Source organism: Cebidichthys violaceus, unplaced genomic scaffold, assembly GCF_023349555.1.
Source record: "Cebidichthys violaceus isolate CVI_PGR_0920_01 unplaced genomic scaffold, fCebVio1.0.p SCAF_23, whole genome shotgun sequence".
Classification (NCBI taxonomy): domain Eukaryota; kingdom Metazoa; phylum Chordata; class Actinopteri; order Perciformes; family Stichaeidae; genus Cebidichthys; species Cebidichthys violaceus.
In genome coordinates, this window is record NW_027176406.1 from 8,185,355 (window position 1) to 8,210,076 (window position 24,722).

General features: G+C 37.9%; 2 protein-coding genes and 1 long non-coding RNA gene across 3 annotated transcripts; 1 reads left to right on the forward strand and 2 right to left on the reverse strand.

Annotated features, from left to right (window-relative positions):
- Positions 1-1,922: 1,922 nt before the first annotated feature.
- LOC137878700 (centriolar coiled-coil protein of 110 kDa-like) lies at positions 1,923-5,799 on the reverse strand. Its single transcript, XM_068719081.1, has 9 exons — positions 5,767-5,799; positions 5,428-5,544; positions 5,219-5,265; positions 4,121-4,184; positions 3,924-4,040; positions 3,418-3,491; positions 3,226-3,291; positions 3,083-3,142; positions 1,923-2,584 (listed from the first exon to the last, which is right to left on the reverse strand). The coding sequence occupies exons 1-9, from the start codon at positions 5,797-5,799 to the stop codon at positions 2,509-2,511; spliced, it is 654 nt and encodes a 217-aa protein (XP_068575182.1). The 3' UTR covers positions 1,923-2,508.
- A 3,178-nt stretch (positions 5,800-8,977) lies between these two features.
- Positions 8,978-15,380, forward strand: LOC137878701 (nuclear GTPase SLIP-GC-like; the record flags this gene model as incomplete). The annotated part of the gene is made up of 15 exons (XM_068719082.1): positions 8,978-9,205; positions 9,303-9,530; positions 10,705-10,911; positions 11,030-11,205; positions 11,714-11,807; positions 11,895-11,982; positions 12,119-12,240; positions 12,554-12,730; positions 12,826-12,980; positions 13,182-13,305; positions 13,645-13,753; positions 13,875-14,008; positions 14,237-14,318; positions 14,456-14,534; positions 14,634-15,380. Coding segments are annotated over 15 exons (2,034 nt in total), but the record flags the coding sequence as incomplete, so codon positions are not given.
- A 3,023-nt stretch (positions 15,381-18,403) lies between these two features.
- On the reverse strand, positions 18,404-19,643 carry LOC137878111 (uncharacterized). Its single transcript, XR_011103588.1, has 4 exons — positions 19,567-19,643; positions 19,375-19,440; positions 19,232-19,291; positions 18,404-18,786 (listed from the first exon to the last, which is right to left on the reverse strand). It is a non-coding gene; the product is annotated as an uncharacterized lncRNA (long non-coding RNA).
- Positions 19,644-24,722: the final 5,079 nt, after the last annotated feature.

Here is a 24,722-nt window from a genome sequence, read left to right on the forward strand (position 1 = left end):
ATCACAGAGACAATAACATCAGTGTCATTATATCAGGCACCAGTAAACCTGTTTTAACAAGTGGCTGACCTTGTATGCCTTAAGGTTAGTTTCTCTTCAGGATAAACTATTTGCATGAGTTTGTTTGTTTTGTTTTGTGCTTTGATGAGTAATCTGCTGTTGATCCAGGAAATTATAAATGATGTGTACACACGATAGGAAGAATTGCAGTACACAAACAGCTTTACTTTTTTAGCTTTATTATATATAATAATCATTAAAGTTATTATTTGCATGGATGTATGATAACCAAGTTCATTATTAAAAGGGGTAGAACCATATTCGTGTATATATCTCCTAAGTATATGTATACATGTAATATTTATTTATTTTGTTTATTGTTCAAAATAAAATCTATCTAATCACTTTTTAAACAGTTTGGGGTTGTGGGATGATTAAGGAAAAGCTCAATTCTGCCACATAAATGTTTACACATTTGTAGACTATTCTCTAATTTAAATAAATAAATAAAATAAAGAATCTTAGTGTTTTTATGACATTTGCAAGTGCCCTGTTGTCAAGAGTACTTGCTCTCAGTTCTTCTTGGATCTACTCGTATGCCGTCAGTTTAGTTTTTCTTCAGGATAAATGGTTTGCATTATCTTTGCACAAGTCTGTCCACTTTGTATGTGTGCATTGGTGAATAAGCTGCTCTTTGTATCATGCACCAAGCAAGTTATAACAAATTTAATTTCAACACGAAAACAGCATTGTTGAAGAGAAACAAGCAGCTAGGTCAGACGAAATGTTGACGCATAATGCAACGCAGGCTGAAAAGTCAAAATATGGAGTAAAAGAGTTGCCCTTGCTTTGCATACTTCTCTTGTTTGACATTGTTTTTGCATTTGTACCCGAGTACATGCACTCTGTTCCACTGGGTGTGTCCAAACTAGTTATGTCTCTGTGGATGGAACCAGTCAACTCAATGATACCTTTGTATGTCGTTCAAGAGATTCCACAAATGGAATCCTGCCTTCTACGCCTAAAGCCAGATACGTCACACCTGACGATTATTTACACAATCCAGATGCTGTTCATTTCCAAACCATTTGTCAGTTTTCCTTATAATGATTACTCTTCATGTACAAACAAGTTTAGTAAAGGTGTGTTGTTATTCATTAATGATTAATGGTAGTGGAATGTATTATGCTTGTTCATGCTTCAAACTGCCACTTACTGATGCAAGAACATGGAACATGCAGATACACAGATGGGCATCATTTTGCACAATTATCAGTTCCTTTCTTATTACTGTCCAAGAAAAATAATAACATAACGCAATAAAATATGCACTATATGAACTTGACAAAAATACAAATAAAAGAGGGATCATAGAGGCAATTACATCAGTGGCATTACATCAGGTCACAAGTAAACCTTTTTTTTTTTTAGCAAGTGGCTGACCTTAGCTACCGACCACACTGCATCATGAGATTTGTAACTGTCATTTTCTCCCCTGCGTTGCTTGTTGGGTCAATCCAGTTTCACTGTAAATATCTCTCCATTTTATTTTTATTTTATAATCAGAGGCCAGAAAATTCAAATCATTTCAGAATTTATTCTGGTGATAAAAAACATAAAAAAGTACCTTTTCTGTGTGGTCTCACAGCGATAGTGTGGTGTACCAATTCCTTAACAATAATATATTCACATGCTATATTCTTATATTTAGAGTCTGACCCTCAGTGTTGACATGGCAGTCGACAATGAGGGAAAACTTACAGAGAATTTGGCATGCTTTTGACTCAATCGTCTCAGTAATTTAGTTTTACTCAGTGTTGCTGTGCATCTCCTGTTGTGTGAAGCTACATTAATGTAACAGTGCGCCACTGTGTAAAAAAAAATATATCACCAATATTGAAACACACTGAAATGCCTCAGAGTAATGTAAACTCAGCACCATTTAATACAGAAAGAAAGCACAAACAGGTACTTAAAGCCCTTGAACAAAACTATTCTATTTAATGTATTATACTCACTTAAATACTTTCATGTGATTGTCACCATGAAAGTCATTTTGTAAATTCTCTTACAGCTATAAGCACTAGATGTTTATGAACACAACATGGTAAATATATGCATTCTAACATGTTACAGATAGAAAAGGCAATGCTCTTCGACACGGATACAAATTATTTTTCTTTAACTCTGACCTTCTTCTAGCTTGCATTTAAATAGACTTACTTTTTTATCACTTCTTTAAAGTGGAAAATGTGTCTACCAGACAATATCAAGCTCCCTGTGAGATTTGTGCTCAGTTCAGCTCTTTTCAGCAAGCTACAACAGTAAAACACAATGACATTGTGATGATGTATACCAGGGAGCTCAAGTATGGTAGTGAATACAATCATTTGAGTTTCAGATGGTACGATCATATTCGCAGCACAGACTGGACTTTCAGTGGGGCAAGGTTTGTATTCAAAGACTAAAAAATCAAAGTTCACAGGTCGGGGGAAGTTGAGTCATCTGTTAACCCAGAGAGTGCTGCTTCTTCAGGCTGTCTGAGCGCCTCACTCTCTCCTCTGGGGTCTTTCTGTACCAGCTCCTGAGAAGAAAAAGCCACTGTCATACTTTGCTGACTTTAAAGTCATCTGTAAAAGCTCAAATCCAAACATTTGTGTACACTGTTGCCTTTAGCAAGAGGCAAATAAAGTATTGGAATTACAGTTCATTGGTTTGCCAAGCATGACACCCACTTCTGGATTTTTGCTGATACGCGAAATTTATTAGGTCAGCATATGAAATATGAAATGCGCAATCAGGAGAGACTTCAGGGCTTAGGTCCAAAGTATACTGGAGCACACAGATTTAAGGCAACACACTTTATAAGAAGACTACCGTTCTGAAGCCAAGTGTGTCTTCATCAGAGTCAGAAATAGTAAAAAGTGTAATGCTTTTTAATTAGGACACTAGCAACACAAAAAGCATATTAGCATTTTCTCAGTAGTGGGGTGAGGTGGAGAGACGTATCTCCTAAGAAATGACATGGCAGTTTATGATAGCAAGATAAGGCACGTTGCAATTACGGTGAAACAAGTCTCACCCCTGGCGGTTCAGCTGGCCTGGCACAGGAGAATTTTGGCCTTGGCTTGGCTTCAGGACTCTGGCAATGAAGAAAGGATGTATTTAGAGAACTAATCTTCTGGGGACATTAAACACAGGAAATTGTCGTACAGTCTAGAGCACCTGTTAGTAGTGGGGCTCTTTGGCTTCTGCTGCTTCTTTCTAGCCATTGATGGGGATTCACCGACCCTGGAGGAGAACCAAACACATTCAATAAAAACACTGCTGATCCCTGGATCCCAACATCAAAAACATTAGCGTCTAAAACCAGATCTCATCTGCAATGTAAGGCTGTGTTCCTCTTTCCCATCGTACCTCTTTTTCCTGTCCAGAGACCTCTGTGTGGCAGCAGACAGAACCACTCTCTCCTTGGGGCCCTTGGCTTTCTCCTTTTGAAACAGTCAGTAAGGATCATAGTTTATGACTGAAGCACTGACACTGACGGTATAAGACGAGGCACACTGTCACCAAACAGTGTTTCTTCCCTGTAAGTCACTTTGTCTGTGTGGTAATCAAGGTGTAATATAAGTACAGTTCATCATGATAAGCTTTTCAAGTACCACCAGCTATCAGCAGGTAGAACAATTCTAATTCATCTTAACAGATGTAGCTACAATAACAAGCCATGTCTTGATTTATACTTTGGTAAACATTACACAAATCGTCCAGACAAATGCTTCACTGCTCACCAAGCACGAGTTCATACTGAGAGTGAAAAGATATCTGAACTTTTCCTTCACTTCTTCCTTTAAAAGAGGAGCAACACATGTCACGTTCTTCTGATCAAATATGGATGTGTGATTGATTGGTTGACAGGTTACCATGTCTCGCAGCTTCCTCTCTGCTCGGAGCTCCCTGTCCTGCTGCAGCAATGCTAATCGATCCCAGAGAGGCATTTCAAAGAAGATCTCATGGATGTCATAAAGGGCTGCACGTAACTGCGGGACAAAAGAGGCACGCATAAACACAAAGTAAGATGGACCTCTGCTGTCTATAGACGGTAACTACACGTTCATACCTGGGCTCTAACTCTCTCCTGCAGGGAGCGATCTTGTGCAGAGCAGGGGCCTCTCTTCTGTGGACTGTTGAGAGATCATAGAAAAGTATGAAAGTATAAAAGTATAACTGTTATAAGCTGTAAACCTTTTCAATCAACGTATAACCATTGAACCTATAAACCTTTTTAGTTTTTGATAGAAATGATTAAACCTATAACTTGCTTTACTTTTTGATAGATGTGATGAACGATATAAACTGTATATGTGTCTTTATTAGAATAGTCACTCTAAAACGTATGCTTCCTCTTGTAAACAGGATCAAACCAGTTACATTCTGTGTTAGCTCTAAAAGAGGGGAGGACTTGTGTGTGAGTTACTCATGAGCCTGAAGGAGGTGGAGCTTTTCAGCAGCATAAAAAGGAGCAGAGAATCTGTGAGTTTGGGCTTTTTTCCCCCAACTGGACTTAGGGGTCTTACCCCCTTAAAAAGTGACGGTATTATTCCTCATAGCAAAATCAGTGAGAACTGATAAAGAGGAAAACTCCGTATAGAAGGAGTGTTAGACTTATTGCTGGTAACACAGAAACGGTTTCATTGACTTGAAATTGTTGTATGTGATTGTTGTGAGAAAAACCTAAATAAAAATCCGGCCTTACATTTTGTAAGAGACTGAAACCAAACAACGTATTCTGGTCCTTTAAAACAAGTTAACCCTCTTCCCCTGTCCGTTGATGGTGTCAGAAGTGACGACTGAAGCATGCAGAGGAGCTTAAGGTAAGTTCCCTGAGTGAAGACTTGACAGTGTTAGTCACAAAATGGTGAGAATGTTCACAATAGGCAATAGTAAAGTACAGACGAAGTACATAACTATTATATACAGGGTGCTAGGGTTGCATCCCATTGAGAACGCCTCGGGCATTTGCCGTAAAAGAATTTCAAGAAGACAATTAATCCGAAATCCTAACGATTTAGCTACGGGGTGAGATAAAAGGCCGAAGGTATTGTTCCAGCACCTCAAAAAGGAACGTATATCCTTGCAGGTGGGACAGCCGGCGGAGTGACCACCGTGTTAGGTGCAAACGACTTCCCCGCCTAGAAACGGGGCAGGCGCCGCTCACGCTTCAGGACCTTCTGTCTGGAAGGAACGGATGAACTCCTGTGTGTCCTAAACACACATATATACAGTACACATTTCTAAACAGTTTTTCCCCAGTCATTAACATGATGATGGACTTATTGATTAACTTTTATTAAAATCACATTGGTGTTTTCAATTGGTTGTGCATATTTTTAGCGTGTGTTATTTGTATTAAATGTGTAATCTCACCAGGATGGTCTGTCGCAGGTGTTTGACCTTCTCTGTTTTGAGCAGTCTGCGAGTGAGGAAGCCGCGAATGGTGGCGCCAATTCGACAGAAGGCTCTCTGCTGCTCTGCTGTCATAACCTGGACAACAAGAAGATACGAGAACATGGGAGCGTGAAGATAGAAAACACAGAGAGGGTTTGAGAAATAAACGTCCATCTAATATGTGCTGCGACTTCACATGTAAAAAGAAAAGCCTAAACTATGAAACCGCACCAAACCCCCATCAGGCGTTAAAAATCTCAGCTGAGTGTGAGATTTGGTTTAAACCACAACATTGGTGCCTCATTGGACGAGTCCCACGCGAACCCCAGGGAGTCCCTGCGACACGGCCATGTCGTCACCAAGGCTGCAAACATCGGCGCACTCCTTCCACTGCGACTCGTGTTGCTAAAGTAGGTAAAAACTTTGGTACCCAAAAAAAACCTAGGTAACAGTCTTAACGTCACTGGACGAGCAACAGACTGTTTTTGTGTTCACACACTTGGATCCTGAAAGAGAGACTGATAACCTCTGTGCCCCAAGTGCTCTTAAATCACCTACAGAAGGAAGATTCAAGAATTCCCGGATTCTTCAAGTTGACACTCGCTGCCATACGAGGGCCAGCTTGCTGCTTAACCTGTTGACCTTGCGTATTATGGTCCCCGGTCATCGGTTGGATAACTCTATTGATAGAAAGACGGATGAACACACGTCGATTGCAACGAAGCGGTGTCAAGTAAGAGGCTATTGTCTGGGCAGAGATAGGTCTTGGTGTGTTTTTGTAACCTGGTTTACTTGTTTGAGTTTAACGTCACTGTTACCGTGTGATGTATTTTACTGACCACCGAGTCCCGTTCAGTGCTGTGAAATATAATTTTGTGCCTGCTGCTGTAATAGTGTTGTCCCACACTGCTGAGCTTTATGTTTAAATCCGCCACCATGTGTAAAGTCGGTAGACGCGGCTGGTAAACCTGAGTTCACAAACATACAGACACCCACACTCCCCTCGCCACCTGCTTGTTTGTTGCTTTTAGGTTTAGTATGCTTGCAATTGTATAATAGATGTTTGTTGATTTATAATATTATTGATTTTTTATCAGTTTTGTGAAGTATTGTTTTTAAGGTCAGTGCTGATTCAAACCTTCACTGTTCACTCTAAATGTGGAATAGTACTTTTACATTTTTCTAAGTAAACACCAATTTTGAGACTTAATTCACAATTTGTTTATTGATGCACCATTATTATTAATCTATGTTAATAATCCTATTGATATTAATCATTTTAAATAATATCAATAATTCATTTGTATATTTGCCAATAACCAAACCCGCTCCAGCCAGATCCCAACATGTGTAACTTATGTAATCACACACACCCTCTTGTCTACTTGTGCATACCTACCAGACTCAGCCTCGCTCAAGGTTTGCTAACTGCCCATGTGGGTCCCCACAGATAAACGGGAGGCTGGACAGAGGGAGAGGACACACTGGAACTTACAGGACTGGGAAAACCTGGAAAAAGAAACATACTTTCAATTTAGGTGTTTGACCTTCTCCATTTTGAGCTGTCTGCGTGTATGGAAGCCGCAATCGCCATCACTTGTGGCTTCCTCACACGCAGACTTTACATGCAGCTCTTTTTCCAATTTATATTGTTTAAAAGGTGAATGAAGAGTTGTCCAAATAGAAGTAGTAATAATAATAGTTAATAGACCACAACACTCTTTTTGTCGTTTTGTCTTCACTGTTTTACAAACTCCATCAGAGTAATAAGTGAGCATGGTGAAGTGGTACCTATACTGTGTCTAGGTGATGGCTCAGATGGTGTGTGCGCAAGGCTTAGTCCTGGGCAGGAAGGGCTCACAACAGGACGGCTGTCACTCACGGACTTACAATTCCACCCACAAGCATCCCCACTCAAAGGCCGCACACACCCCTGCTCCTTCAGTCTTCTATCTGTCTCCTTGAGCTCCTGAACACATGCGAATACAGGAGACAAACACTTCAGCACTATAACCTTAAGCAAAAGAGAATAAATTTACACTTCAACATTGCAACTAAAAAACTAAATAATTCTTGCCAATCTGTAAAATAACTGCACAAAAAATACATTTTTGGTATCTACTTCTATTCAGAATAGATAATGTGTGATTCCATGTGCTGACCAGACAGAGGTGCTGTTGCTCTTCCTCCTGCTCAGCTCTTGTAATACTTTTTACATTTTGGCCACAAGAGGCTGAATGCTCCTCTACCTCATGTTCTAAATATGACTAAAATAATTCATGTTTTCTTCCAGGTCAGTTTTTATTCACACAACTTGCTAAAACACAATAATTTATGCACCTTATGTTTAAACTAACCTGGAAGAAATGATATTAGTTTTAGTTAGAACATGATGTAGAGGTGCTTTCAGCCTCTTGTGGCCAAAATTGGCACAAAAATGACCCTTAACCCCAAAATTGCTCCCGTAGCTGCGTCTACGGTGTGTAGATAGATACTGAATTGTAAGTCGCTTTGGATAAAAGCGTCTGCTAAATGATCGTAATGTAATGTAGTCTCAGTAATTGTGCTTTATGTGTCATTTTAGTGTGTTAGCATTGAAAAAAAAACTGTAATCACAGAAGTGGATTATGTATTTGCAAACTTTGTAATAAACGCTGACATAGGTGGTGGCTCAGAGTTAAAGCTGGTTGTCTTTCAATCCAAAGATCAGCGGTTGGATCGGATCCTCCAGTCCATGTCGAGGTGTCTTTATGCGAGATACTTAACCCTAGATAAATGAATGTGATGAATGGCTGCGAATGATAATGGATCAGGTGGCACCTGTACAAATACAAGTCTATTTACCGTTTAACCTCATATGAACCACGTCTAACCTGTTTATGCCTTTGTCATAGTACTTTTTATGTAGTTCGCATATACACATGGCCTCTTAATTAATCTACAGTTAAATAGCAAATACGTTTCTTTTGTGTTTCTCATAAGTTCAATGTTTTCCTCTGAGTCTGTTAAAAGAAAGTATCAGGCATCAATAAACTAGCTCAAATGGTCAGGATGGGTAATTAATCTGGTTGGGTTTCTCCTCTGTGAGTTTGTCTTGGACATGAGGTAAATTGAGGGTTTGTCACTCAGCACCATTAGTGCCCTCCCTTTAATGTTTCAGTTGTCAGTTGTTTGTTCAACCGAAGAGACGTTTCTCTTCAAACATATTGCGTTTAAACAACAGTTTGAGCCTCAAAAAGCTAAATTATACATCTAATAGGATGACATGATGAAGTGATGACACTTTGGAAAGACATGGATGTAAACTGCAACTTGACTGTTTGTTTGAGGGATACAGTCGTGAGGCGGAAATTCTAGTTTTGTTTGAAAAAAGTTTAATTTACCCAAAATTTACGGCAAATGACTTCTACTGAAGATAGTACAATATGCTGAAGAGGGCTGTTCATAGACAGATCTCGTTCTGATTTTGACACATTCTGTCAGTGTTTTTATGTTTTTGAAACAAATGAATTAACCCACGCATAAACTCTTGTACAACAGGAAAAAAATCAGTGATTTGAAGACGGACAAGAGGGAGGTGGTCGGTGTCTTTGGCAAAACCGGGGCTGGAAAGAGCTCTTTGATAAACGCCGTCATTGGAGTGAAGGATCTCTTGCCCTCTGGAGACGTCAGATCATGTACCTCAGTGATGATTAAAGTGGAGGCTAACATGAGGAACTCAAAGTATGAGGCAAACATTGAGTTCATTACAAAAGAGGTAAAATTAGCTGAATATGTTTGTTTACTTGAAGCTATTTAAAAAGGCATGCCATATAATTTAACAAAGTTAAAGGTATTTTTTTAATTCTATTCAGGAGTGGAAAGATGAGTTGTGGTTCTCTAAAAATTTCCTTGGGGATAATGCGGATCAGGAAAGTGATCAGAAAGATGACGATGATTGTCGGGACATAGTTGAAAAGCTGTCAGCGCTGTATGGAGAAGATTGGGAAAACAAATCTCCTGATGACCTCATAAATGACAAATATTTCAAAGAGATCTCAGAATTTCTCCTTTCCACAGGGAAGATTTTGACAGTTGAAACAGTAAGTAAGAGTAAAAATCTTGTATCACTTCATAAGAAGCCTTCTTGTCTGTCTGACAGAAGGAAATGTTTTTGAGGTTTATGTAATATGCATGCTGCCTAGCCATTCCAGGTTGGTTTAGTTCAACAAATGTAAAAGTAAAATCAGTATGTGAAACTTTCTATTTTAAAAAAGAGTGGCCTTGATCCACCTGTCCTCGAAATCTACAAACCCATAGAAAATGTACTCTTTATAGAAAAATCATTAAGAAGTTTGGATACCAGTAACTAAATATATTTATATAACTGTTTTAACAACATCCAATCAGGAGTGCCCAAACATTTTACATTAAGATTAAATGACATATTGTATTGTTAAATCTCAATACTGCTTTTGTTCACACTTTTGTTCAGCTGGTAATAGTAATAGTTATTATTTTATCTCAATCAACCCAACTTCACCCCTTTGGAGAACCACAAGGATCAGTACTTGACGCCCTTCTATTCAGTCTATTCATGATCCCTTTTTATACAGGGAAACTTAACGCTGACGATGCTCAAATCTATATTTCTCTTTCACTGGTAGGCCATGGTACCATCAACTCACTTTGTCACTGCATTGAAAAAATCAATGGCTTTAAATTGGTCTCTTGCTAAATACAGACAGAACTGAGGTGATTGTCTTTGGTGCCCTTAATGAAATATATAGAATTATTGCACACCTTGAATCTTTATCTGGTTGATTTTAAAAGATTTAGTTTCACATTATGTTTCTTACATGTTCTATCCATATGAACCTTCATGTAAACGTAATCATCAGACCGGGGTCTGCTGACTGTCAAAGGTCAACTTGAAACACAGGGAAGCTGCATTATGCTACGATGATAAACATACTTGCTATGACCTAGATAATCTTAAACACTGTCAAAATCTGATCATCATCAATTTAAAACCTAATTGTCACCCAAAATTGCACTTTTGTATCCACTTCCGGTTTAGTATTTACTATTTGTTGATCCAAATTTAGCTTTTTGCTTCTGTTGTTTCAATGACGGGGTTACTTAATTGCTCTTGTTTTCTATATTTTCCTGTTCTAATTCTTTTGTACAATTTGTAAAGCAGTTTGAAGTTGGAGTCTGTGCTTATGAATGAAATCGCCTTATATTGTCTTAATCTCATTTTATTATTTATTGCAGGCTGAAGAGCTATCTGCAAAATTAGTCAGATACACAAGAAGCGACCCAAAAGATGGAGAAGGTAAAGACATAAAGAGGTGGTATTGGCCACTAGTGAAGTGTGTGACTATCAGGGTGCCAAATAATGATCTTCTTAAGCATGTCACACTTGTGGATCTTCCTGGAAATGGGGACCGTAACAAGAGCAGGGACGAGATGTGGAAAACGGTAATTCATCACATGCAATGCTGTTTAGTGTATTACTGTGTTATCTGCTAACTGTGACATCATGTTATTACAAAGTACTGATAACCATCATAATTAACTTGCTGTCATGTCCCTTCAGCTCGTTGGAAGTTGTTCCACTGTGTGGATCGTGACTGACAGGAATCAAGCTGCATCAGAGCCAGAAGCCTGGGAGATCCTGGAAAGTGCCTCTAGCTTCATGGGAAATGGTGGCCAGTGTCAGCATATTCACTTTATCTGCACCAAGTCTGATGAAATTAGAAAATCAAACCATCAGTAAGTGATTTAAGATGCCAAAAGTACATATACATATATATTAAAGGAACTGTGAGGAATTTTGAAGTGTTTATGAAACAATAATAATACTCAATAATAATACTGATGTCTATATATGACCTACATGAGAAAACGAGACCACCAACGAGTAGATTGTCTATTTCTATAAAGTCATTCTTAATGCTTGTCATCGGTTTTATCAGTTCTTTCAAAGAAATTCCTTTAGAAATCAATAACTGCTCACACACTCAACACAACTGAAATAGTAGTCTGTATCTTTGTCTCCATGGTTACAAAATTACATAGTTCTTTCCAGAAAACTTTCTTTTAGATCACAGACCTGTAAATTAAAGCGATCGTTTCAGTATAAATGGTGGATTCAATAGTTACAGCTACAGGTTTAAAAGAGATTATTTAGACTTTTATTGTGGATGCAAAAAAAGAATTTGATGTTTCAGTTCTCCAAATACTGTATGAGATGCAAATGAATGCAAATATTTTCATTTAGTTCAGCAGCTGATGTTCGTGCTTCCATATTGGAAAAAAACGATCGAGCCAAGAAAGCAGTGAATGAAGAATTCAGCAAACTAAACGAGGTTAAGGTGAGTTTTATAGACTGACAGAAAGTACAACACAAAGATTGTCTACAACTGCAGGCATGCCGTAAAACCAAAACTTTTTCTTTTCAGAAACATTTCAGTGATGAAAGTTTCAAAGTGTTCACAGTGAGCTCCGACGAGTTTCTAGAAAAAACCTGTCTAGATCGAGACGACACTGGTAGGTGAAGTCTTCATATATGAGCACATTTAGATTTACTTTAACAAAACAAACAAGAATGACTAATTGGATTATGGCAATACAATGTAAGTATGTTTTGTAACTATTTAAGCTGAAAACTACATTTTTTTTACAGAAATACCCAAACTTCAGGAATTTCTGCAGGATCTCAATGACTGTCACTCAGAGACGTTAAACTATGTGTCTGGAGCTCGTGGGATTCTCTCTCTGATTCAAGGGGCCAGCCGTAGAGGAAGGGTGAGATCAAGAAATATAATCTCTTTATTTGTCTTTAATCATTAATATTGACAGAAAATAATGTGAAAACATGGTAAAGACAAACACAGACTACTTACATGTAATGTCATCCATACATACATTTTATCATCAAGTTAGTTGTTTTCCTGAATTTGTGTCGCTTCAGAGAGGCTGCATAACAACAGTAATTAAATGGTGGTCTAACTCAAAATCAACAACATTTTGTATAAATGTGAATAAATCAAGAAAACTCAGTCACATAGCAGTATGGTTTCATTGCTTTGAATACTGAATGTGTTGTTGTTGATTTCAGGCTGACATAAAGACAGCTGTGTACACAGTCCTTCAACTAAAGATGAGGGATGAACTTGATAAAGTCAGGAAACCAATGAAAGAGACTTATCTGGCTTTTGAAAAGTGCCTCAGTGAGGGGGTTGAAAAATCTAAAAGCTCATGTGAAAAAGTCTTGGAGTCGGTGATATGTCCTCTTGTACGTATTTGAATTCTAACAACATCATTACAATGGATTTTGCACTTCATATGAATGTCTTTAAAATGTTTCTGTTTTTTTCTGTTTTGTTTCAGAATAAGTCAGGTAGGGGTTTCCACAGGACACTGAAGTGTATCGTAGAGCACGACGGCAACTACAAACCAAAAAAGGGGAAACAAATAAACCTCAATATGAAGTTATCTTCATGCCTGACTGAGAGCATTGATGAGGAATTCAAGAAGACCTTCCCGTAAGAAATGACTTAATAAAGACATAAAACCCTGTGCAGGCTAATTGTACAAACTATGGAGAATGTCTAGAATTAACAAATTGTAAATTATACAGTTATAAAAGTTATGTGATATAATGCATACATACAAATTACATTATTGAAATACAAACTTGTCAATGCTGCGTTTATGAAACATTTCAACTTGTTAACATGTTTCAGAAATGAAGGAGAACGTGGACCATTCAACGGAGTCCTCAATTCATTTTCACTTGATACAAAGATGATGAAAGAGAAGACAGAGAACAAAGATGTCGCACTGCAACTGATATTTCTCAGTACAGAGGTAAAAGAGGAGAATAGTACCATTAGTCTTTATTAAGCTATTTGTCCAGGTCAGAAAGGCTTCAGCAGAAGGGTGAGAAAATCATCCCAAACATCAAGTTTGTGACTGAGGACTGACATGAAGACTAAACATGAGAGAATGAATGAAATATAGATGTTTTTAGAAGTTAACATATATACACTGTATATGAAGAAGTTTATCAATACAGTAAATGTAAAAACTGGAGACGCCCTTTGAAAAATTAACTGCTGCTGCAAAACTGATGGCCCTGCCCATATTCATGACAACGTACTGGAGATTCTGAGGTGATCTGACTAAGATTCATATTCTCTCTCTTAGGAAGAACAGATTAAGACAAAACTCAACAAAATCATCCGCGAACGTAAGAAAACGATCTACAGCAGTCTGACAGCAACAATTGAGACAAACATGCAGAAATGCTATGACGGTACGATAAAGATCATCACATGTAAAACCTGACACTGTAAAAATGAACATTATTCAGTATAATTGTGCAGAATGTAATTATAAATAAATTTTATTGACTTAAGTTTTCTGTTTTATTGCAGTTTCAAAAAATTTGAAAGGAGAGGGCATGCTGAGTGAAATGAGAGAAACTATGAAGAAGCACGTACGTGGGTCAAAAAACGTCATGTTCCAGAAAGCTAAAGATGTTATGTTGAAACAGCTGGATGTCTTGATGGTTTGTAACATTTTATAATATGTCGTACGATGAGGATATAGTAAAACATGTTGTGCTGCTTATCTTTATCTACAATTCTAGGTCATCATATATATAATCAAGTGGAATATGCCTCTTTTTGAATACTGCTTTTGCTATTAACACACTGCAGGCCCTTTCACAAACATTCAGCTTTTGTTAAAAGACACATTTTGGCTGTGAGTGATAAAGATTTTTATGCTAATGTAGAAGGACATCCTGGACAATCTGGAAAAAACAATGCAGGAATCAATCGAGCTGTCGCTCAAGACAGATGGTGTCTTAATCCCAGGTAAAGGCAACCTTACAAAATATAAACATGATAATCATTAAAAATACTAAAAATATTTGATAGAAATGAATATGTCAACAAATGTTCAATAGTGTGATTAATAGTGAACTTGATGTTGACATGTTTTTTTTCTTTAGACGTTACATTGGAGCTTCTGATGGTGAAGGACCACTACAAAAAACTGAAGGGAAGCTCAGATGAAGAACCACTAATTTGGTAAAACTGTTGTTAAAATATCTACATAATGCCTCCAGATTGAGTTGTTCTGAATAATGCTAACGATGCTTTTTATTACACTGGTGCTGGTCCTCCCAGCCCGGCAGCTGCACAGCTGATAACCAACTGAAGAGCCCTGCATGTTAGAGATGTGAGGCCTCTGGATGTGGTCTCAACCATTTTTGTCAACTCATCTTATCCAGGTTCTCTTTGAGTGTTTTGATATGTACTTTGAATTAGCTTGTTGTGAAAGACATGCATAGAGATTTTATCTTTTCTATGTTTTGTAGGACGTTTTTGCTTTTAAATGATGAAAGATAAGATGCAGACAGAAAGTGTGTGGGGGTTGAGAGCGGGATTTCTTACACCAAAGGTCCCCAGTCTGATTCAAACCAGGTACATTGTGGTTTACACGGTACAGGTCTTACTCACCACTCCACTATGATGTCCCAGATACATTTTGTTTTAATGATTTAAAAAAATAAATAATAATAATCTTGAATTTATACGTTTTTTGTCAAATTTTTAATCTTAGTTTAGTATTGGTTAATTGTGATTGAAATTCCAATGATTTTATGGGTGTTTAACATAAATCCTGAACCTTGATCACAGTACGTACTGTATGTTGGATTTTCAAAGAATGATTTTACTTTTTTTCTTTCATGTTCAAGGACAAAAATTTCTTACTGCGAAATAATGTTTTCTAAGTGTGTTAATTCATCAAAAATTGGATAGAACTAGATGATGGTAATAAACCATTGTATCATCATCATTATTTACTGAACAATTGTTTTTTCTTAATCTACACTGATTCTAAATTAATTTAAAGTTTTTGACATGGTATACTGGCCAATAAAGTTCACTTTTAAAGTGCCACATGTACTTTGGCTTCTTTGTCGTTTGTGTTGTAAAATGATCTAAAAGCTTCTTTATGTTCTCACTAACATCAGTTTGTATTGTGAGATTAACAATTACATTAACACAATAACAATAACATTTTCCAACTTTGTTCTTGTCAAATTCTTCTAACTTAAAACTTCTCGTCTTAGATCTGACCTAAAATTAAATTGCCTGAAACAAATCTACATTACAGTTCCCAAGCATTGTTAGTAACACACACCTCAAATACTATATAAATTATAAATGTGTGATCAATTCCAACATAGTAGTTAAGACCTGTTAGTAGGTGTGTTCACACAGGAGCCTTGTGTTCTTGAAACTTTTAACAAGAAAAAATGTTTCAACACAATCCAGATGTTAATTTCCAAACCATTTGTCAGTTTGTCCTGATAATGATTGCTCTTCATGTACAAACAGGTTTAGTAAAGGTTGTTATTCATTGAGGATTCATGGTAATATAATGTATTATGCTTGTTCATGCTTCAAAGTGCCACTTACTGCTGCTGCTCTGTAACCTATTGCTGCTTGTAACAAAATAATTTCTCCTCGCGGGATCAATAAAGTTAGTATCTATCTATCTATCTATCTTACTGATGCAAGAACATGGAACATCCAGACACACATGTAGGGATGGGAATTATTGATACTGCTTTTTGATCCAGAGGTTTATCACAACTCTCATCACTTCCTTTCTAATTACTGTTCAAGAAATATAATAATTTAATAGAACTTAAGTCACTATATGAACTTGAAAAAAAAGAGGGATCACAGAGACAATAACATCAGTGTCATTATATCAGGCACCAGTAAACCTGTTTTAACAAGTGGCTGACCTTGTATGCCTTAAGGTTAGTTTCTCTTCAGGATAAACTATTTGCATGAGTTTATTTGTTTTGTTTTGTGCTTTGATGAGTAATCTGCTGTTGATCCAGGGAGTTATAAATGATGTGATGTACACACAATAGGAGGAATTGCAGTACACAAACAGCTTTACTTTTTTAGCTTTACTATATATAATAATCATTAAAGTTATTATTTGCGTGGATATATGATAACCAAGTTCATTATTAAAAGGGGTAGAACCATATTCATGTATACATCTCCTTTTATGACATGTAATATTTATTTATTTTGTTTATTGAGAATTTTCTGTAAGTTTATTGTTCAAAATAAAATCTATCTATCTAATCACTTTTTAAACAGTTTGGGGTTGTGGGATGATTAATGAAAAGCTCAATTCTGCCACATAAATGTTTACACATTTTTAGACTATTCTCTAATCTTAGTGTTTTTATGACATTTGCAAGTGCTCTTTTGTCAAGAGCATTTGCAAGAGCATTTGCAAATGCTCTTGCAAATGCTCTCAGTTCTCCTCGGATCTACTCGTATGCCTTCAGGTTAGTTTCTCTTCAGGATAAATGGTTTGCATTATCTTTGCACAAGTCTGTCCACTTTGTATGTGTGCATTGGTGAATAAGCTGCTCTTTGTACCATGCACCAAGCAAGTTATAACAATTTTAATTTCAACACGCAAACAGCATTGTTGAAGAGAAACAAGCAGCTAGGTCAGACGAAATGTTGAAGCATAATGCAACGCAGGCTGAAAAGTCAAAATATGGAGTAAAAGAGTTGCCTTTGCTTTGCATACTTCTCTTGTTTGACATTGTTTTTGCATTTGTACCCGAATACATGCACTCCGTTCTACTGGGTGTGTCCAAACTAGTTATGTCTCTGTGGATGGATCCAGTCAACTCAATGATACCTTTGTATGTCGTTCAAGAGATTCCACAAATGGAATCCTGCCTCCTACGCCTAAAGCCAGATACGTCACACCTGACGATTATTTACACAATCCAGATGCTGTTAATTTCCAAACCATTTGTCAGTTTTCCTTATAATGATTACTGTTCATGTACAAACAAGTTTAGTAAAGGTGTGTTGTTATTCATTAATGATTAATGGTAGTGGAATGTATTATGCTTGTTCATGCTTCAAACTGCCACTTACTGATGCAAGAACATGGAACATGCAGATACACAGATGGGCCATAAATAGGGACGAGCATCATTTTGCACAATTATCAGTTCCTTTCTTATTTCTGTCCAAGAAAAATAATAACATAACATAAAAAAATAGAAATATAAGAGGGATCATAGAGGCAATTATATCAGTGGCATTACATTAGGTCACATGTAAACCTTTTTTTTTTTAGCAAGTGGCTGACCTTAGCTACCGACCACACTGCATCATGAGATTTGTAACTGTCATTTTCTCCCCTGCGTTGCTTGTTGGGTCAATCCAGTTTCACTGTAAATATCTCTCCATTTTATTTTTATTTTACAATCAGAGGCCAGAAAATTCAAATAATTTCACAATTTATTCTGGTGATAAAAAACATAAAAAAGTACCTTTTCTGTGTGGTATCACAGTGATAGTGTGGTGTACCAATTCCTTAACAATAATATATGCACATGCTATATTCTTATATTTAGAGTCTGTGTTGACATGGCAGTCGACAATGAGTGAAAACTTACAGAGAATTTGGCATGCTTTTGAATCAATCGTCTCAGTAATTTAGTTTTACTCAGTGTTGCTGTGCATCTCCTGTTGTGTGAAGCTACATTAATGTAACAGTGCGCCACTGTGTAAAAAAAAATATATCACCAATATTGAAACACACTGAAATGCCTCAGAGTAATGTAAACTCAGCACCATTTAATACAGAAAGAAAGCACAAACAGGTACTTAAAGCCCTTGAACAAAACTATTCTATTTAATGTATTATACTCACTTAAATACTTTCATGTGATTGTCACCATGAAAGTCATTTTGTAAATTCTCTTACAGCTATAAGCACTAGATGTTTATGAACACAACATGGTAAATATATGCATTCTAACATGTTACAGATAGCAAAGGCAATGCTCTTCGGCACGGATACAAATAATTTTTCTTTTAACTCTTCTAGCTTGCATTTAAATAGACTTACTTTTTTTGTCACTTCTTTAAAGTGTAAAATGTGTCTACCAGACAATATCAAGCTCCCTGTGAGATTTGTGCTCAGTTCAGCTCTTTTCAGCAAGCTACAACAGTAAAACACAATGACATTGTGGTGATGTATACCAGGGAGCTCAAGTATGGTAGTGAATACAATCATTTGAGTTTCAGATGGTACGATCATATTAGCAGCACAGACTGGACTTTCAGTTGGGCAAGGTTTGTATTCAAAGACTAAAAAAATCAAAGTTCACAGGTCGGGGGAAGTTGAGTCATCTGTTAACCCAGAGAGTGCTGCTTCTTCAGGCTGTCTGAGCGCCTCACTCTCTCCTCTGGGGTCTTTCTGTACCAGCTCCTGAGAAAAAAAAGCCACTGTCATACTTTGCTGACTTTAAAGTCATCTGTAAAAGCTCAAATCCAAACATTTGTGTACACTGTTGCCTTTAGCAAGAGGTAAATAAAGTATTGGAATTACAGTTCATTGGTTAGCCAAACATGACATCCACTTCTGGATTTTTGCTGATATGCAAAATACATTAGGTCAGCATATGAAATATGAAATGCGCAATCAGGAGAGACTTCAGGGCTTAGGTCCAAAGTATACTGGAGCACACGGATTTAAGGCAACACACTTTATTAGAAGACTACCGTTCTGAAGCCAAGTGTGTCTTCATCAGAGTCAGAACAAGTAAAAAAAAAAAAAGTGGGGTGAGGTGGAGAGACGTATCTCCTAAGAAATGAAATGGCAGTTTATGATAGCAAGGTAAGGCACGTTGCGATTACGGTAAAACAAGTCTCACCCCTGGCGGTTCAGCTGGCCTGGCACAGGAGAATTTTGGCCTTGGCTTGGCTTCAGGACTCTGGGAATGAAGAAAGGATGTATTTAGAGAACTACTCTTCTGGGGACATTAAACACAGGAAATTGTCGTACAGTCTAGAGCACCTGTTAGTAGTGGGGCTCTTTGGCTTCTGCTGCTTCTTTCTAGCCATTGATGGGGATTCACCGACCCTGGAGGAGTACCAAACACATACAATAAAAACACTGCTGATCCCTGGATCCCAACATCAAAAACATTAGCGTCTAAAACCAGATCTCATCTGCAATGTAAGGCTGTGTTCCTCTTTCCCATCGTACCTCTTTTTCCTGTCCAGAGACCTCTGTGTGGCAGCAGACAGAACCACTCTCTCCTTGGGGCCCTTGGCTTTCTCCATTTGAAACAGTCAGTAAGGATCATAGTTTATGACTGAAGCACTGACACTGACGGTATAAGACGAGGCACGCTGCCACCAAACAGTGTTTCTTCCCTGTAAGTCACTTTGTCCGTGTGGTAATCAAGGTGTAATACAAGTACAGTTCATCATGATAAGCTTTTCAAGTACCACCAGCTATCAGCAGGTAGAACAATTCTAATTCATCTTAACAGATGTAGCTACAATAACAAGCCATGTCTTGATTTATGCTTTGGTAAACATTACACAAATCGTCCAGACAAATGCTTCACTGCTCACCAAGCACGAGTACAAACTCAAGGTAGTTTCCAAGTTCATACTGAGAGTGAAAAGATATCTGAACTTTTCCTTCACTTCTTCCTTTAAAAGAGGAGCAACACATGTCACGTTCTTCTGGTCAAATATGGATGTGTGATTGATTGGTTGACAAGTTACCATTGGTGTTTTCAATTGGTTGTGCATATTTTTAGCGTGTGTTATTTGTGTTAAATGTGTAATCTCACCAGGATGGTCTGTCGCAGGTGTTTGACCTTCTCTGTTTTGAGCAGTCTGCGAGTGAGGAAGCCGCGAATGATGACGCCAATTCGACAGAAGGCTCTCTGCTGCTCTGCTGTCATAACCTGGACAACAAGAAGATACGAGAAGATGGGAGTGTGAAGATAGAAAACACAGAGAGGGTTTGAGAAATAAACGTCCATCTAATATGTGCTGCGACTTCACATGTAAAAAGAAAAGCCTAAACTATGAAACCGCGCCAAACCCCCATCAGGTGTTAAAAAGCTCAGCTGAGTGTGAGATTTGGTTTAAACCACAACATTGGTGCCTCATTGGATTAGTCCCACGCGAACCCCAGGGAGTACCTGCGACACGGCCATGTCGTCACCAAGGCTGCAAACATCGGCGCACTCCTTCCACTGCGACTCGTGTTGCTAAAGTAGGTGACACACTTGGACCCTGAAAGAGAGACTGATAACCTCTGTGCCCCAAGTGCTCTTAAATCACCTACAGAAGGAAGATTAAAGAATTCCCGGATTCTTCAAGTCGACACTCGCTGCCATATGAGGGCCAGCTTGCTGCTTAACCTGCTGACCTTGCGTGTTATGGTCCCCGGTCATCGGTTGGATAACTCTATTGATAGAAAGACGGATGAACACACGTCGATTGCAACGAAGCGGTGTCAAGTAAGAGGCTATTGTCTGGGCAGAGATAGGTCTTGGTGTGTTTTTGTAACCTGGTTTGTTTGTTTGAGTTTAACGTCACTGTTACCATGTGATGTATTTTACGGACCACCGAGTCCCGTTCAGTGCTGTGAAATATAATTTTGTGCCTGCTGCTGTAATAGTGTTGTCCCACACTACTGAGCTTTATGTTTAAATCCGCCACCATGTGTAAAGTCGGTAGACGCGGCTGGTAAACCTGAGTTCACAAACATACAGACACCCACACTCCCCTCGCCACCTGCTTGTTTGTTGCTTTTAGGTTTAGTATGCTTGCAATTGTATAATAGATGTTTGTTGATTTATAATATTATTGATTTTTTATCAGTTTTGTGAAGTATTGTTTTTAAGGTCAGTGCTGATTCAAACCTTCACTGTTCACTCTAAATGTGGAATAGTACTTTTACATTTTTCTAAGTAAACACCAATTTTGAGACTTAATTCACAATTTGTTTATTGATGCACCATTATTATTAATCTATGTTAATAATCCTATTGATATTAATCATTTTAAATAATATCAATAATTCATTTGTATATTTGCCAATAACCAAACCCGCTCCAGCCAGATCCCAACATGTGTAACTTATGTAATCACACACACCCTCTTGTCTACTTGTGCATACCTACCAGACTCAGCCTCGCTCAAGGTTTGCTAACTGCCCATGTGGGTCCCCACAGATAAACGGGAGGCTGGACAGAGGGAGAGGACACACTGGAACTTACAGGGCTGGGAAAACCTAGAAAAAGAAACATACTTTCAATTTAGGTGTTTGACCTTCTCCATTTTGAGCTGTCTGCGTGTGAGGAAGCCGCAATCGCCATCACTTGCGGCTTCCTCACACGCAGACTTTACATGCAGCTCTTTTTCCAATTTATATTGTTTAAAAGGTGAATGAAGAGTTGTCCAAATAGAAGTAGTAATAATAATAGTTAATAGGCCACAACACTCTTTTTGTCGTTTTGTCTTCACTGTTTTACAAACTCCATCAGAGTAATAAGTGAGCATGGTGAAGTGGTACCTATACTGTGTCTAGGTGATGGCTCAGATGGTGTGTGTGCAAGGCTTAGTCCTGGGCAGGAAGGGCTCACAACAGGACGGCTGTCACTCACAGACCTACAATTCCACCCACAAGCATCCCCACTCAAAGGCCGCACACACCCCTGCTCCTTCAGTCTTCTATCTGTCTCCTTGAGCTCCTGAACACATGCGAATACAGGAGACAAACACTTCAGCAACTATAACCAAAAGAGAATAAATTTACACTTCAACATTGCAACTAAAAAACGAAATAATTCTTGCCAATCTGTAAAATAACTGCACAAAAAATACATTTTTGGTATCTACTTCTATTCAGAATAGATAATGTGTGATTCCATGTGCTGACCAGACAGAGGTGCTGTTGCTCTTCCTCCTGCTTAGCTCTTGTAATACTTTTTACATTTTGGCCACAAGAGGCTGAATGCTCCTCTACCTCATGTTCTAAATATGACTAAAATAATTCATGTTTTCTTCCAGGTCAGTTTTTATTCACACAACTTGCTAAAACACAATAATTTATGCACCTTATGTTTAAACTAACCTGGAAGAAATGATATTAGTTTTAGTTAGAACATGATGTAGAGGTGCTTTCAGCCTCTTGTGGCCAAAATTGGCACAAAAATGACCCTTAACCCCAAAATTGCTCCCGTAGCTGCGTCTACGGTGTGTAGATAGATACTGAATTGTAAGTCGCTTTGGATAAAAGCGTCTGCTAAATGATCGTAATGTAATGTAGTCTCAGTAATTGTGCTTTATGTGTCATTTTAGTGTGTTAGCATTGAAAAAAAAACTGTAATCACAGAAGTGGATTATGTATTTGCAAACTTTGTAATAAACGCTGACTTAGGTGGTGGCTCAGAGTTAAAGCTGGTTGTCTTTCAATCCAAAGATCAGCGGTTGGATCGGATCCTCCAGTCCATGTCGATGTGTCTTTATGCGAGATACTTAACCCTAGATAAATGAATGTGATGAATGGCTGCGAATGATAATGGATCAGGTGGCACCTGTACAAATACAAGTCTATTTACCGTTTAACCTCATATGAACCATGTCTAACCTGTTTATGCTTTTGTCATAGTACTTTTTATGTAGTTCGCATATACACATGGCCTCTTAATTAATCTACAGTTAAATAGCAAATACGTTTCTTTTGTGTTTCTCATAAGTTCAATGTTTTCCTCTGAGTCTGTTAAAAGAAAGTATCAGGCATCAATAAATTAGCTCAAATGGTCAGGATGGGTAATTAATCTGGTTGGGTTTCTCCTCTGTGAGTTTGTCTTGGACATGAGGTAAATTGAGGGTTTGTCACTCAGCACCATTAGTGCCCTCCCTTTAATGTTTCAGTTGTCAGTTGTTTGTTCAACCGAAGAGACGTTTCTCTTCAAACATATTGCGTTTAAACAACAGTTTGAGCCTCAAAAAGCTAAATTATACATCTAATAGGATGACATGATGAAGTGATGACACTTTGGAAAGACATGGATGTAAACTGCAACTTGACTGTTTGTTTGAGGGATACAGTCGTGAGGCGGAAATTCTAGTTTTGTTTGAAAAAAGTCTTAATTTACCCCAAATTTACGGCAAATTACTTCTACTGAAGATAGTACAATATGCTGAAGAGGGCTGTTCATAGACAGATCTCTTTCTGATTTTGACACATTCTGTCAGTGTTTTTATGTTTTTGAAACAAATGAATTAACCCCACATAAAAGGTTTGTCACTCAGCACCATTAGTGACCTGGAAGTCATGCAAACAGTTTCTGGAAGATTTTAAGGTTCCAAATTCTTTATCATCATCGCTATTGTCCCGCTTCAGTATTCTTCATCTTTCTTTGATTATCTGTACGAGCACCAGTAAGTTAGAAAGGATGTGTGGTGACTGTGGCGAGCAGGGCCGCCTTTCAATCAGAGGGTCGGCGGTTCGATCCCTGGCTCCTGCTCTACTAGTCTAGTCAATGTGTCCTTGAGCAAGACACTTAACCCCAAAATTGCTCCTGTAGCTGCGTCTACGGTGTGTAGATAGATACTGAATTGTAAGTCGCTTCGGATAAAAGCGTCTGCTAAATGACCGTAATGTGTGCACACAATAAGAATAATTTCAACACACAAACGATTCCTCTGGAAAAAAAGACAACAACCCTAAAGCTTCCTGAACCCTCCTCCAGGAAGTTGTGATTGCAACATAAAAATAAGCACTGACTTTTACTTCCTCATATGAACATGTTTATGCCTTTGTCATTTGTTCTTCCTCCAGGAAGTTGTGATTGCAACATAAAAATATTAAAATAAGCACTGACTTTTACTTCCTCATATGACCCTGTTCATGCCTTTGTCATTTGTTCTTCCTCCAGGAAGTTGTGATTGCAACATAAAAAAATATTAAAATAAGCACTGACTTTTACGTCCTCATATGAACCTGTTTATGCCTTTGTCATTTGTTCTTGTCTTTCTGTTGCAGCAACTGTTAATCTCACCAAACCATGTGATCTCTGTCACTGCAGGGAGGAGACAGTTAGTATAAGAGTCCAAAGTACCCAGAGCACCAGAGGAGTGCAATAAAAAGAGTTCAAAAGAGAAAAACTAAATTTAAGATTGTTCAATACTACTTGCATACTGTGGGGATGAATCAAAACATCTGTTCAGCAAAACATACTCTCTATTGCCCTCTGGTGTTCACAGCAAGAACACCTTATAAGAACGAATAAAATGAATACATAATTAAATAGGGAAATTCATCATGGGAGGAGTTTCAGAACCAGGAATCAAAAACACTTTTGTTTATTGTGTGGAGTCGGACAACTA

Excerpts from the sequence above, each read along its gene's own strand:
- LOC137878700 (XM_068719081.1), bottom strand. The coding sequence starts at position 5,799 with ATGGCCGTGTCGCAGGGACTCCCTGGGGTTCGC. Across the intron at positions 5,266-5,427 it reads ACCTGCGACAGACCATCCTG|GACACACAGGAGTTCATCCG; the intron begins GTGAGATTACAC and ends ATGTGTGTTTAG. Across the intron at positions 4,185-5,218 it reads CAGACAGAAGGTCCTGAAGC|TCCACAGAAGAGAGGCCCCT; the intron begins GTGAGCGGCGCC and ends ATCTCTCAACAG.